This window comes from Solea senegalensis, linkage group LG18, assembly GCF_019176455.1.
Source record: "Solea senegalensis isolate Sse05_10M linkage group LG18, IFAPA_SoseM_1, whole genome shotgun sequence".
NCBI lineage: Eukaryota > Metazoa > Chordata > Actinopteri > Pleuronectiformes > Soleidae > Solea > Solea senegalensis.
In genome coordinates, this window is record NC_058041.1 from 17,435,790 (window position 1) to 17,451,093 (window position 15,304).

The 15,304-nt window shown below is 39.3% G+C and overlaps 1 protein-coding gene across 2 annotated transcripts; it reads left to right on the top strand.

The window, feature by feature from the left end:
- The first annotated feature begins 121 nt into the window (after nucleotides 1–121).
- eme1 (essential meiotic structure-specific endonuclease 1) lies at nucleotides 122–5,550 on the top strand. Of its 2 annotated transcripts, none has more exons than XM_044013244.1 (9): nucleotides 122–237; nucleotides 1,227–1,986; nucleotides 2,442–2,569; nucleotides 2,671–2,760; nucleotides 3,287–3,408; nucleotides 3,562–3,703; nucleotides 4,456–4,553; nucleotides 4,678–4,867; nucleotides 5,017–5,550. In XM_044013244.1, exons 2-9 carry the CDS (start codon nucleotides 1,254–1,256, stop codon nucleotides 5,188–5,190), a joined length of 1,677 nt encoding a protein of 558 aa, XP_043869179.1. In that variant the 5' UTR covers nucleotides 122–237; nucleotides 1,227–1,253; the 3' UTR covers nucleotides 5,191–5,550. The 2 variants fall into 2 exon arrangements, with proteins under 2 accessions (XP_043869179.1, XP_043869178.1); XM_044013243.1 differs by having other exon boundaries at nucleotides 123–237; nucleotides 4,438–4,553.
- Nucleotides 5,551–15,304: the final 9,754 nt, after the last annotated feature.

The window sequence follows — 15,304 nt, forward strand, 5'->3', positions numbered from 1 at the left end:
CTCAAATATATATTTTTTTAAATATATTTTATTAACTTACGTAACCACCCAATTTTACATCACTCGAACTGCATTTAATAGCGTTTAAATACGTAAGAGTAGGCGGATGTCCCATTACCTGTGAACGCACCATAACCCGGGAAAAACAAACATTCTTCTTCTGTCGTACTTCATCTGCAGTATGTTTTTATTTTTCTGTGGAAATAAACAGTTTAAAGACTAGAACTACAAGCCACAGTAAGTAGTTAATGTGTATCTAAAATATAAATGCACTCGTAAACATCGTTATGCAGGATTTCATCATAAACGAGCGCGTGAAAACACAGCAAGTGAATGCATTTCAAGCTAATCTAACGTTTGTGTGTGGACGCTCGTTCTGAGATCGACTTTAGCAACATTATTAGCTGTTGTTAAGTAATATATGTATATAATATTGTAGTATATGTATATACTGTTGTAACATATGTATATAATGTTCGTAAGGGATGCGGAAACTTTGTTTTAATGTGTCATTTCCCGTAACTGTCGTTCTATATTTTTCAAAACAAACGATGGTGAACCGTTGAAGTTAGTTTGAAGTTGGGTATTCATTTAGGGACCTAGGGTCAATAAATTATTGTTTGAAGAATTAGAATTTTACATTTTTTATTTTATATAAATGATAATATCTTAAAAACACATCAGATTTTTTTCAATTAAAAATAGGCAGAAATAGTATAAATAATTATTTGATTCTGATCAGGATTTGACATTTATAATGAAAATGTCTACAGGATCATAACAGTATGCAGGTTTTCTGGGATTCTGAACACTTCAGCCTTTATGAAAGCACTCAGAATCCCAAAATTAGGCATTTAGATCTTGCAGTATCCAGGGTTCTGTCTACTTACATCACTTTCTGAAGCTGGCTTAAGCTGTTTATACCAGATTGTTTATTACTTATTATCTATATCTTTACTGTCTTGCTGCTGTAACAATGCACATTTCCACTGCAGGACAAATAAAGGACTATCTTATCTTATCTTAGAATCCTAAAAATTAAAAATTTTCTTCTTGCTGAATTATCTGTTATATCCATTATCTGTTATTGGTTTATGTGAGGCAATGTAATTACTAATAAACACTTAAAGAATAGTTTAAATTGTGAGAATATTGGCTGAGGACTGGTGTGTTTTTGTTTTTCTCCAGAAAAAAGTAACTTTTTTGTTTGAATTCTTCCTTCACAGTGATTTTCACTTGGATTTGAAAGAACCATGTGCAGCTACAGTGACTCCATCAGTGACTTGGATGAGGAGCTGCCCGTGTTTGACTTCCTGCGGCCCGGTCCGCACCGAGACCGGACCTCAAAGAGCTGCTCTGTAGAACCAGACTTGGTGGATCTGGAAGACTCGGACGCGGAAGACGCCGTCACCTGCACCTCGGCGACGGAGAATGATGGCGTGGGAGCACCTGACGTGATGATGCTCAGCAGTGATTCTGATGATGATGATGTGCTTCATGTCCCGCTGGCACAGAGACTCAAACAGAGGCAGGAGAACGTAATTAGTGCCTCCTCCACTGTCACTAATGAGAAACATGCTGAGCACAAGTCCCACTCCAATCTGGACTGTTTACAGCTCCCTTGTCGGAACGGGATTCCACAGTCGGCGGCGCCACTCGTCCGCCAGCAGGTGAGAGGTGTGGGAGCCTCACTCGGCCCAGAAGAGGAGGAGACACCAGCTGTCCCTCAGCGGTGTCCAAGTGAGGGGAGCGGTGACGCGTCCCCTGCCAAGAGGAAGCGCGCCAAGCGGACGGTGGAGGAGATCCAGGCCTCCAGGGAGGAGGCGTTGAGGCGGCGGCGAGCCAAGGAGAGCCAGCAGAAGGAGAAGGAGGCGCTCAGGCTGCAGCAGGAGAGACAGAGAGCGGAGAGGAAAGCGGTGGCAGACGCCGCCAAAGCCCTGAGGCCAGAGGAGTGCGTCAAACACATGGTGGTGGCTGTGGATCCAGGTGACGAGATCATATTTAATAATGTCTGGCACTGGGATGAGTGGATAATGAAATTATCAGAGGTGGAAGATGATTTCACACTGCATGTTAAGCCAACCGGTGTGTGTGTGTTTGTGTCATCTTAAAGAGAGCTAAAATCAGCGATATAATATAAACAATTTCATAAAATCAGCGATTTTAGCTCACGGGAAACAGGAGCTGCTGGTCTGCTGCTGCCTCGTGTGGTCACTTTGTTTCACTGAGGTAAATCTGAACGAAGAATTTCAGACACAGAATTGTCAAAATAAGACATTTGAAGTTAGTGATGGAGGCAGCAGTGGATCAACAACTCCTGTGAGCTGTGACAGTAAAATCTCAGATTTTCTCCATGGGGTTTGGTGTGGGAGAGTGAGCGGTTTACGAAAGATAAAGACGTGAAGTTTCTCACAGATTTTGTGGTGTGTGTGTGTCTGCAGCTCTGTTGCAGTTGGAGGGAGGCGGGACTCTGCTGGCGTCGCTGCAGACGCTGGGCTGCAGCTGTGCCATCGAGAAACAGACACTCCCTCGCAGCGTCAGCTGGATGAGGAGGACACCGTCTGCACAGGTGAAGCCGTTTTCATGTGTTTAATAAAACAATTTCATTTATTTTCAGTTATCTTTTGTTGTTACTGACCTCCCTCCCTCTCCTGTGAACCTGTGTATCAGCCTGATGGGGGCGCTTGTGTCCCTGAGGCTCAGGTTGTGATGCACATGACAGTTGAAGTCTTCTGCTCTCTCATCCACAGCTACGTTCAGGTCAGTGAAGCAGCATCAAAACGACAGTTTCTGCCCTTTTATTTTGGCCCAAACTAATTGATTAATTAAGAAAATATAAGTCATATTGGTTGTGGGTTTTTTATCTTCACTGTTTTAAATAACATGCATAAAACTAAGTTTCTAATTGATCTATCACACATTCTCTTGTTTACAACTCAAAATTACACACCTGTAACAATTTATTTTGTCATTTAGACGGTGATAGTTTACTATATACTATAAATAACGGAAATAATCGTTACTTTCATATGCAGTTTTGACATATTGTACAATTTCTCTCTTTTTTGAACATAATTACTGGTCTTATCATTTTCTTATTTTTGTATTTTATTTCTATTTTTCCTCTCATGTTTATTTGTTTTTGTACCAATCAACCAAAATATTGTGTTGGTTAATCACAGAATCAGAATACAATGATGAAGTAAATATGAAAAGTCATTCAAATTAATTCCAATCGATCAGTTGTCTCAGTGACCACTTGACTCGTTACTTTTATCAAATCTAGGAGGAAAGACTTGGCAGCTCGGACGCCGGTCCCACTCTGACGTCTTGGGTGCGGCAGCAGCAGACGAATAATCCCGGTAAAATCCTCAGCCTGGTCGTCATCGACATGGAGAAATACTTCAGGTAGGAACACAGCGGCACTGAGCTCGTCAAGTTTGTTTACGCCACCATGTTGGCAGGAAAAGTGGCCGGGAAAAATAAACGACACCAGTGCTGCTGTTGAGCTCTGTTTTCCCCGCTTCACGACACGAGTATGACCGTTTTATTTATCCTCAGATCCCAGAAGTCAAAAAACCAGAAGAAGTTTCGAGAAGCTGTGACGAACGAGGAGCGAGGAGGAGGAAAAGGGAGGAGGAAAGGGAAGAACGGCAGCGCTGAGGCTTTTTTACCCGAGGTGTCACAAGTGGAAGTAGAAGAGGTGAAGTTGCACACGACACGTTTTTAATTACGTATGTTAAAACTACACTTTGACTATGTTAAGGATTATTTGAACAGCTTTTTATCATGTAAAAAAAGAAGATGACACAATGACATTGCAGCCTTTATTTGTGAAATAAGGCTAAAAAGAGTGTTTTTAAGTAGAATAAAATTTTCTGGTTGAGTTAAACCTCATTTAATTTTTTAAAAGCCCTTTTTTTGCACCATGTAACAGAGAAATCATGAATAATTTTAGTTTGTGAACAAAGGAAAACAAATCAATTCATCCAGAAAATAATCTACAGATTAATCGGTCATGAAAATAACCGTCAACTGAAAATGAACAGATTTTTTGTGAAATGTTTCTGCTGAATTGAACTGAGGAGTAAGGAGTCATGTTCCTCTAGGAGTGACTTTCAAACACTGGGTTGAGACCCACTGAAGGGTCACAGGAAATGTTTTTGGGTCCCCAAATAAATTGGCAGAATTTTCCCAACCATTTTATTCAATTTTAGTGCGTATATGTTTTTAAAGTATAATAAAGGTTTTTAATTAGGTGTTGTATATTTGTAAAGATTTATATTGTGATTTAGATTGCGAGAGTTCCCATGTAGAAAGTTTGGGAAACACTGCTCTAATTTACACTTAATTGGTAAAATAAGGGCATTGTTAACGGGTTTAGTTTTAGTGATTGACATGTTTTTGGCTGGTGTAAAAAAAAAAAAATCCCATCAGGCCGTGGTTCATCTTCAGCTTCACACCGGCGTCTCCGTGCGCTTCTTGTCCACCTGGAAAGACTTCTCGGATCACATCACCATGGCAACCAAAGCGGTTGCCGAGGCCCCTTTCAAGTAAGTGAGCGCAGTATTTTTCCCTCTCTTTCATATCTGTGTCAGATGTTTTGACCCACGGCAGACAATAACACACGCATGTGGGTGTGTGTGTGTGTGTGTGTGTGTGTGTGTGTGTTCCCAGGCGAGAGAGAGAGAAGACAGGCTTCTCTTTCTACCTGGAGAGCGAGTGGGCGGGGGGTCAGCGGGTGGACAGAGCCGGCCAGGGTCTGTTGCAGGTGTGGAAGAGACAGATCCAGCAGCTCAACAGAGTCAGTGCAGACATGGCCTCAGCCATCGTGGCTGCTTATCCTTCACCACAGCTGCTCAACAAGGTACGAACACTGCTGAAATATATGCTTATATACTGTATATATATGTTTCTGGGGTACCCCTGAGCAAGGTTGGTAAGATTTAGATTTAGATTTAATTATAAGATTTTTCTCAATAATAGTTACATCCCTCTCTCTGTGTGTGTGTGCAGGCCTACCGTCTGTGTAAGACCGAGCGTGAGAAGATGAACCTGCTCTCCGACCTCCTGATCCGCAGAGGAGAAGGTTTGACCTCCACGACGCGGCGGGTCGGTCCCGAGCTTTCCAAACGCCTCTACCTCACGATGAGCTGCCGCGATCCAGAGCAAGCACTGGAAGCTACGTGACCTACGATCTATCTAATCTTGGACTAAAAGTATTATGAATCTTTTTTTTCAATTTCGTGTACGATTTACGGTTCATGCTAACTTTTCACTCACTTTCAACAAAACGAAATGTCCCTATGTTTTAATATTTTAAACACAAATTTATCGTAAAAGTAAACAAACTACACCCCATGGATTAGTCGTGAATCTTCCAGGGCAAGATGTTTACTAGACAAAGTAATAAATGTAGGGATTAGTTTTTTCAATGCACATAAAAGGTCAAATTTTCCTGTTTATAGCACGAGATAGCTAATCAAATCAAGCAAAAGGTTAGCTTTGTAACCTAAAACTTTATGGTTTACCATGTCATTGTCAAATAAAGCAAATACATAGCAGATACATTTTTTCCTGTTGTTTGTGACAATGTTGTTGGCAGCTAACACATGCTAACAAACTTCTTTGAAGCTAGTTAGCTTATTAAGATGGCTGTGTTAGGTTAGTTAGTTAAGTGGCAAAATTAGGTGTCAGAGAAAATGTTTGAAACGTTCACATAGAAATCGGGTTTATTGTGAATACCTTAAATTGGCTAATGCTAAGAGCTACAGGCTAAAGATTAAACCTCAAAAGACCTTTAGCTACTGTGGTAGTGGGAGCAAAGTTAGCATGACTCATTGTTAGCATTAAGGAAACGTGAACCATGTTGAAAAATATGGCACTTTTTATTTTTTTTTATTTACTATTTTGGTACCAACATCAAATAAGTGAGCGCAAAGTTAGCATGACTTATTGTTTGCGTTGCGGAAATGTCAACCATTTTGGTAAAAGTAGTACTTTCTTTCAACAAAACTGACATTTCTTTTGAAAAAGTAATAATTTCTCTAACAGAACTGGCATACACATGACATTTAATTCAATTTTTCAGTACCTCATCATAACCAAATCAGTAGTAACGCTGCTTAATAAGGTGTGGAACAACGTCTCTTTAATTCACAGCAAATCGGTCTCAATTACTAATCATATGTGCAGTGTAACACCTCAGCCCTGCTGTTGATAATGCGGTCCAACTGATTTAAATGTGGCTGAACTCTTGAGTTTTCTGTGTCACTGGGCTGCATCTTCATTGCCTGTGTTTGTGTCGAGTGTTGTTATGTCTGGCCCTCGGTTTGTGCGCCACCAGAAATCTGCCCCACTTCACTTTTGCAAGTGCCCTTGGCTCATTTCCGCCGCATTAGTAGAAAGTGGAACCTGACCAAGAAATGATGAGTGCCTGGAACCGGAGGAAAAAGAGGGCCGAAAGAGACGAATGGGTAACAAGCTGTTAAATGGGCTTAAGAGATGAGCAACATGCCTCACTCAGAGAGAGAGAAAGAGAGAGAGAGAGATTCATGGAGAGGAAAGAGCTGGAATGAGAAGTGAAACGACTAAAATATAAGGTTTCAGAGTGATTCATAGTGGGGGAAAAAGATGGGGAAGAATGTCAAGTGAGGATTTTTTCACATCAAATTGCTCAATAGTGATTCGTTGTAGTAGTAACTGACATGATATGTGAAAAAAGCTTATTCTGAGGCTACAAGAATAATATCTATATTAATGCGATTATACATTAATATAGATATTAATGTATAACTAGCCAAACTAGTTTAGGCTAACTAGCAGTTTAGTTAAGTAGCAAAATCAGATTCAGAAAATTGTCTTACGTTCAAAGTCAAAGTATTTTAAAATGTCTTAGTCCAAGTTTATTATGAAAGCTTGAGGTTGGCTAAACTCTAGGCTAAATATTAAGCAAAAAAAAAGACACAATGCTAAATCTTAATGCTGAGGTAGTAAGTACAAAGTTAGCATGACTCATTGTTAGCATTATGGAAATGTCATCAAGACCATATCTGTGTTTTTCACAGTAGTACCAAACATGAAAAACATGAAACACAAAATCTGTCTAATTTTGGACTGAAAAACTCTTCAGTGTCACACTTGACACTTCATTATTAATGGACTTTCCATCAAAAATAAAGCAAAGACGAGATTAAATACACTTTTCCTGTTGAAAAATGGCACCTTTTGTGTTCAAACCAATTATTGAGCTAATTAGCTAGTTACGCTAGTTAGCTTAATTTACCTGAAAACCTAGGCCAACACTAAGCGCTAGGCTAAAGATTAAGCAACAAAAGACACAATGCTGAGGTAGTGAGTGCAGGAGTAATCATGCTTCCTTTATGTATTAGCTTCTGCCTCGAAACACGAACATTAAATGCTAATTTTGGGCTGTTGTATAAAGAAGATGGCCTCTGTAACACAAGACCTTTTCTTCAAGTACATCTAAAAAGCTTATTCCAAGGCTACATAAACACTGTTTGATTTAACAGTGAATACACTCTTAAGCAAACATCCTCACGGCTAATACATTACATTTTTTGCCAATAAACCCTTGATGCAGTAGATTTTATTCCACGTAGCTACTTAGAGGCGCTGTGTTCTGTCATCAGATAGCCTGCACTCGGGTCACAGAAGTTGACAACACCGTGAAAGAGACACGACTTGGCTCTGCCGCCCTTCATTTCATGTTTGCTTTGAGGCGTGAGTGACTTCAAGGACACTGTAAAGGGATAGCGCGCGGTCAAAGACTGAGATATGTATGAAATGTCTCAGCCATGGCAGCGTTATTTCCCCCGTGGCACCTGCTTTTCTTTGACCTCCGCTCAAAAGGAAAGAAGGTTTATTTATTTATCTGTCTTTGAAATGAGCAGTGCTTCACAGCATCTGTGTTTCTGAGCGGAAAACCACTTGGGGATTCCGTTTGACGCACATGATAATGTGTAAATGTGGCATTCATACTGTATGTGGCGGCGGGAGTGGGAGATAACACCACACTGAGAGGGTTTTTAAAAGGCTCCATTTGAACCTTACATGGAACAAAAGTGCTGCGCCGCCACGAGCCGTCGGAGTCGGTCAGAGCTGCTTCATCGAAGGAGTATTTTCATAAAATTTTAAATGCATAACAACTGCGGAATAGGACACTTATCGACTATATGCAGTACATTTATTTGATGACACTGTATGCATAATTCATGAGTTGTACCATCATTATAGCCGGCTATATGGCAAAGTAAGTGCTGAACCTCAGCTGACCCCATCACAATATGTCTAAATGATCGCACTCACAAAGTAAATAAATCCAATAAAATCTCACTTTATTAGGAAGATTCATCTTGAATCAGAACGTAAACACATTTTTTTAAAACCCACAGTAAGAGGTTTTTGTCATCTGCGTAACTGAACATTCAGGATATGTACTTGTGACTCACTGTTTGACAGACTTTTACAACAGCCAAGTGAAGTCCTTAAACCACTCGCTCTCCCACACCAAACCCCATAGAGAAAAGCAGCGATTTTAACTCGCAGGGCCGCAGGAGTTGCTGCTCCACTGCTGCCTCGTGTGGTTAGTTTTTGTAAATCTGAACAAAGGATTTCAAACACTGAAGTCACAAAATAAGACATTTGAACTTATTTATGGAGGCAGCTGTGGATCAACAACTCCTGGGTGCTGTGATGTAAAAGTGTGAGGTTTTCCAAGCAGCACAAACTTCACAGACCAAGCAAGATAAATGAGCAAACATACACTTAAGATATAATAGACTTAAGGTGACATTGATTTGGACAGAATTAAAATGACTTGAATTCATTCACTTTGTCTTCGGGGGTAATAATTATTGACGTGTTCATCGTTTTGCTGCTGTTTTTCAAACACTGAACATCTGAGTTAATGATAAAGAGTTATTGTTTTTCACAGAAAAAAAGCCAGAATAATTGTACCATGCCTGCAGGTTTTTCTATCAGTTAATTACACAAACACTGGGGGAAGAAAAAAAAACAAAAGCAATTAAACATAAGTTCACAATATAAAGTAAAATAAATGTCGCACTTCAGTGGAGCGGACATCTAACAAATGACTGATTAATGAAATTATAGGAACAGAAATTGGGAACTCGGTGAGGTAATATAGCCCATGTCTGAAATGGCTTCATGTAGTGTGATGTATATATATTGTAGTTTTATCAAATGCAGTATAAAATCCTGCCACAGCTTTTTAAGTCAGGATTTTTTAAGTTTGTAAACTGCTCACTCTCCCACACCAAACTCCATAGAGAAAATCAGTGATTTTAGTATAATGGGACACAGGAGCTCCTGATCTGCTGCTGCCTCGTATGGTCACTTTGTGTCACTGAGGTAAATCTTAACAAGGTTTTCAAACTCCGAGGTCACAAAATAACACTTTTGAAAAAAGTTTTAGGAAGAAAAAACATTGAAACGTTGTCTGAATAAGATATTACAGCTTACTTTAAGCTTTAATTACCAGTAATGCATGGAATCCCAACTGAGGAATAACATTTCTTTTTCTTATTTTAAGAGTAAGCACATTTGCACATCTAATGGAGGAGACTACACTGCAAAAGTCACACATAAAACGAGCCAGAAAAATATTCTAGACAATTTATGTTTGGCTATAAAACTTAAAAGTAGTTTGTACAAATCTGCAGCCACTTTCAGACTGTAATGTTCCCCAAAATGAGCAAAAAAAAACTGGCCAAAATTTAAGAGAAATTTTCATTTAAGTTTAATTTAAGAAATGTTTGCTTAAAGTTAGTCTTCCTTTATTTATACCTCTAGAATATCTTATATTTGCACACACAATAATCAAAAAGTAAGTTGTAATAGCTTATTAGGAGAGCGTTAGATGTGTTTTGCAAATGTTTTTTTACATTATGTTCATACATAAAGTTTATTTTTCTTAAATAAGAATTATTTTTGCTTTCCTGTATTTTTGTGTGTGCAAATATAAGATATAAAAAAAGGAACTTTAATTAACATTCAAGTAAATATTTCGTACATTGTTGAATGTCTTTGCTTGGGCTGAATACAATTTTTCAAATTTAAGTCCTGTTTCTCCTCTTTTTTAAGCACATGTACAGCCTGTGCTAGCAGGGCTGTTTTTACAGTGCAGCTGTCAGGTATTCAGACCTCCGTATCATTTTATTGGGGTAACATTGTGTGAACAACCATAAAATAACTACAGACCTATTTGTAAACAGTGAACATCGTGATGATGCCTTCAGGGACCCCGTGGGGTCACAGGACTTTGCATAAACTCTTCACAAAGTGTTTCATTAGCAGAATTCTAATAATGTGTAAAATACTTTTTTTTTTTTTCACACATTACCGTCTAATTACACCCCGTCGAGTCATCGCGCTCGTCCCGAATCACCGGCGTAACGCAGCATAAAAACACACTCGCTAATTAGACCGAGTTGCAAATGAATCCACTCACTGAATCCTGCCTGGATGTATGGGGAGGAGATGGTGAGTGCATTATGAGTGGTGGGGGTGTTTGTTTTCAGCCACCAGGGGGCAGAATTGCACCACACACCGAGCACACCCTCCAGTAGGTCCAGTGATGGAGGCGGATAGAGAGAGGAACATGAGCGCGAGACTGTATGTGTCAGGCGTTTGGAGGACAGATAAATTATCCGGCTGTATTTTGTAAACTAAAGGACAAAAAGGGAAAGATGAATTTGCTCAAAGGAAAAAAACTGCTCCAGACTTTGATAAATGGCTCAGATAAGGTTTTTCTGTCGGTGAATGTTTTATTTTATGTGCAGAACGTCCTGTGTCTTTTTAGGATTTAGCTGCGGAGGCTCGTCCGTGTTCGGGGTGCAGCGGTGATGTGGTCAGCATGAATTTAGATGGAATCAGCGTCCTCTGCCGCCTGCCTCGTTAGAAACGGTACGCTCTGACGTGATCGCACTTGTAGCTTCTTATGCAGCACTAAATCCTAACTTTGCCACTGAAAATGTACGTGAAACAATATTAGGAAAATACACTGAGTTACAATTGAATGCAATTATTCTTGAATTCCAAGGACTTGGCGTGGAGATAAATGGCAAATTTTGACACGTCGTCATTATTCACATCAAGTGTGACGCAAATTAAATATGAGGACCACTAAATATATATAAATGAATAAAAAAGTATCACAAGGAAATCTTAAAAATATGAAGAAAATAAATATCTGGGTAAAACTTTGCCACTTTGGTCGTTGTTTGTCAGACTGTTTGAAGAAAGTCTTGTCTTATATCGCAAAACTTATATATATATATATAAGTTTTATATATAAAAATATATAAATAATTAAAAGAAATTGTATCGCTGATGTACAAGCTGGTACTGACTGGATACTGGGCACAGAAATCACGAAAAAATAACACGTCTAGTTAAGCAAATCTACCACATTTTAGCTTTAGCTGATGCAGTTAAATTTTCTCTCCACTTTAAGTCAGATTCAGGTCAGTCAAATTCAATATTTTGTCACAAAACGTTAAAATTATGGGTTTAAATGACTATATTACCAATGGAAATTTGTTTAATCAGCATTCATTTTGAGGTCAATTGATTCTGTGATGTTTTTACCAGCTTCAAATCTGTAGCAAAACACGCTAACTTCTTTGCCCGCTCTATTTTTTTCTAGCAATCTGCCATTTCTGTTAGCCATTCAATAGCCGTTAGCAATCCTTGCTTTTTACAATCCTTCAATCCTTGGCACTGCGTTCAGTGACATTAATTTCATCAATCGGGGGTCATTTAAACAACAGATTCACAGAGAGAATAAAAGATGCTAACCACCGTAGCAATAGCACAGAGAGCTATGGAGCTCGTCCGACTCGTTTTGCTTCTGCCACGTCATGTGATATCATAATTCACGCACAGGTGAAAAATTTAAATAAATGTGACACTGGGTAATGTTTTGTGGTCTGAGCTGCGACGGTTCAGTTAGCTTCTCAGAAGCTAGTCAAACACTCGTGTACACGGTTGTTCCGCAGTGCTTGTCTGTTTATTTAATGTTAGCTATACTCTAATACTCTACTTGAACAAAGCATGATGCTAAATGTAACCCAAACATTACAAAAAATAAATTTAAAGCTTCAAAAATGTCGCTAATTTTAGTGTGAAACTCTGCTGCTTGCATCTGTGACAGAATAAAATCAGTCCTGCTACTCCTGCTGTTGCTAATCTTAATCTTACAATTCCATTTCTCATGTTTCTGAAAGTAAAACCAAGTTCACGAACTGAATCTGGAGGATTTTCTTTTCTGAGCCTCAGGTATGAGTCACTCTCCGCCGAGGCCAAAAGGTAAGCGCTGTTCTGCTGCTACGCTAACATCGCTCACTATTCCTTCCATTTCTGAAGAGTTCATTCTTTTTTCTCTTCATTTTTTAACCCTCTAACCTGTGAAGAAAATCCTCACACTACACATGGATAGAACCGTGTGTGTGTGTGTGTGGACACCTGCTCTGATGTGAATACTGATCCTCTCATTTTCAAAACCATGGACATGAATGTGTCTCCAATCTTTTGGGTTTTAGATGCAGGGATCTTCTCAGAAGGAGCGGCATAGATGGAAGGTGACAAAAAAGAAAAACAATAAACCCCTTGCTCCCAGTTGGACCCGTTGATCCCAAAGGTGTGATATGGAAGCAGCTCATGTTTTATTGGCCCTCACAGATGGCTCCACCTCCTGTTCACACAGATTGTCGTCTGTGGCCAGATCTCGTCACGCCAATGACAATCATTTCATGTGGAATGCCTATAAATGTCTGAATGACCAAACAAAGATTTAAATTGGTCTTTTTGGCCTTTAGAGGTCAGTACCAAACAGGGAAAACAGGAAACACCTTAGGGAGCTTTGTTTTTGTGTGGAAAAGACCAAACATTTTTTTTTTTTGGTACTAAATGATCATGGAAACTTGTCTTTAACAAAATGTTAAAATATTCATTTATTAAAGTTTTAATTGGCATGAATTTGTAAATCAGACAAAATCAGTTAAAGAATATATTTGGTCTCTTCAAAGTAAGAAAACTAAAACAAAAACAGTTCACAATTTCCACATTTGATCAAATCCTAATTCTTTCTTTGGTGGTCAACTCAACCCATTAATTACCCAAACAAAAACACACCTATCTTATCTTAACACATGATTAAAAATGAAGGAACATCAAGATACAGATGCCATTTTTTAGAGAAACTGAAGGAAAATAATGTAAAATGACAAGATTATAAAGACTTTAATCATGTCCTTCATTGGCTCCACCAATTTTGGATTGTGCCCCCATAAAGGGGCAATGCAATCAACATTTTGTTTTCAAATTTACAGAAAAAGGTGGAACTAATATGGTTCAACATTCTAGTGAAAGTCTGGGTCATACTTTCTGCTCGGCATTTGCACAGATGTCTGCTCGGGTCTCTTTTCTATGCTGGTCTGCATAGACCCTAAGAGGAAGAACCTCCGTAAACTTTTGTGGCACAGTCTTCTTTTCGCCAAATGTGGAACGACCTGATGCTAAAAGTGCTACGCCCCTAGAAAGGTCTGGTTCTGACAGACCGACTATGAGTCTTTTGTCATGGTTGGATGTAGCCTCCAGAACTGCCTTCGTGCAAATCAGTCAAACAGTCCTACGAAACAGACGGGTAAACAGAACATCCTTGGTGGAGGTAAGTAAGATTCCATGTTAAAGATGTTTTACCTTGACTTTAGCCTTTCCCCACAATGCTTTCCATGAGCATCATTTCCTTTCTTTGGACATCATAGCCAGTCTTGAACTCAAGAAAGCTGCGATGCTGCCAGTTCTCGTCTATCGACAGGAGACGGAACGCTTCAGATAAACACAGACTGCAGCAAAAAACCACTACAGTGTTCACATCCTTGTTAATAATGTGGGATAGAATTGAGTCTGAACATATCTCAGAAAGCTACAGCTCGGCGTAAACATCACACTGACACTAACTGTGAAATGTATTTTTGAAGTTCTGGGGTGGAAAAGCAGCATCGATCAAGTCTTCAGTTAAAGGCAGGTGTGTCTCCTCTTATTGACAGGAGTTCATCCAGTGTCTCCAGGAAAAATAATACAGCATGTTGCTATTATACTTTACTGCAAACTATGGGAGAGATGTTGCATATCAGTGTTCTCTAAAATCCACAGAGTCAAACACAATCATAAGTACTTAAGGCAAAATACTTTCCTGCAGGAGAAATAAGAAAAGAGGAGCAGGTAGTGGACGGATGTCAGAAGTTTTGTTGTGGAATTGTTGATCTTTTTGTTGTAGCCCCACCAGCTGTATTTTTTGGCCTCTCTACGCTTTACTTTTTCTGTGCTTGCAAACACTTGCAAACACATTCAGATCATGTATATTATACACACCTGCAGTTCCTTTTTTTACTCAAACAAACGGTAATTTTGGTCTGGCGTTCCACACGTATACCACATCCCGTGTTCTATTCCATATCTATAAACTGGCCATCGATTCATACTTGGTTTGTAGCCTGTGTGATGTAAATATTGTTATCTGCCTATGTCTGCAAAGCCATGTATGGTTGTCCACCTACAAACCCAAAACGCTAGGCCTCGTTTTTTTTTAGCTCCAAGGAGGTTACTGTATGTTTTCATCAATGCGTGTTTATCATCAGCGTAAGTTTGCCCCACTGTTGGCAACTTCCTGTCTCTAGTTTTTGACAAATCGACCTGCATTTTTTGTGGTGGGTAGGTAAATATGTTCCCATTCAAATTTGGTAAGAATCTACCCACTGATGACTTCACAAAAAATGCTCAAGTTTTCAAGAAATCCCAATCTCTTATAATGGCCAAAAAAAAAATCTGTCAAAACTCATTGGATCTGAACGACATTAGGTACGTCCATGCGTGATCAGACAATGTACAATCAGACTAAGTATTATCCGGATCTGATCTGCTGTCCATGTTGCATTGTCGTGCCATGGAAGTGACAAAACACTGAAGTCTATCATTGTTTTCTTGTGTGTCTTCCTGTAGGTTTTGTGCAATAAAATGTGTCATTTATTTCGTTTCATAAATGGGACATCACCCAAAAGCACCACAAGCAATTAAAAACTCCAGTTTGTCCGTAAACATGTAAATAAGTAACGCAATTTTTGTTTTATAAATGTAAGCTCAGGAACAACGGTGACAGGGTTGAGTGTCTTACTCCCCCTCCACTCCACTCCGAAGTACAAACAGCCCCACTGTTAGCTTTAAAGACAACAGGACCAGGACTTGTGGAAAGACGTGCCGG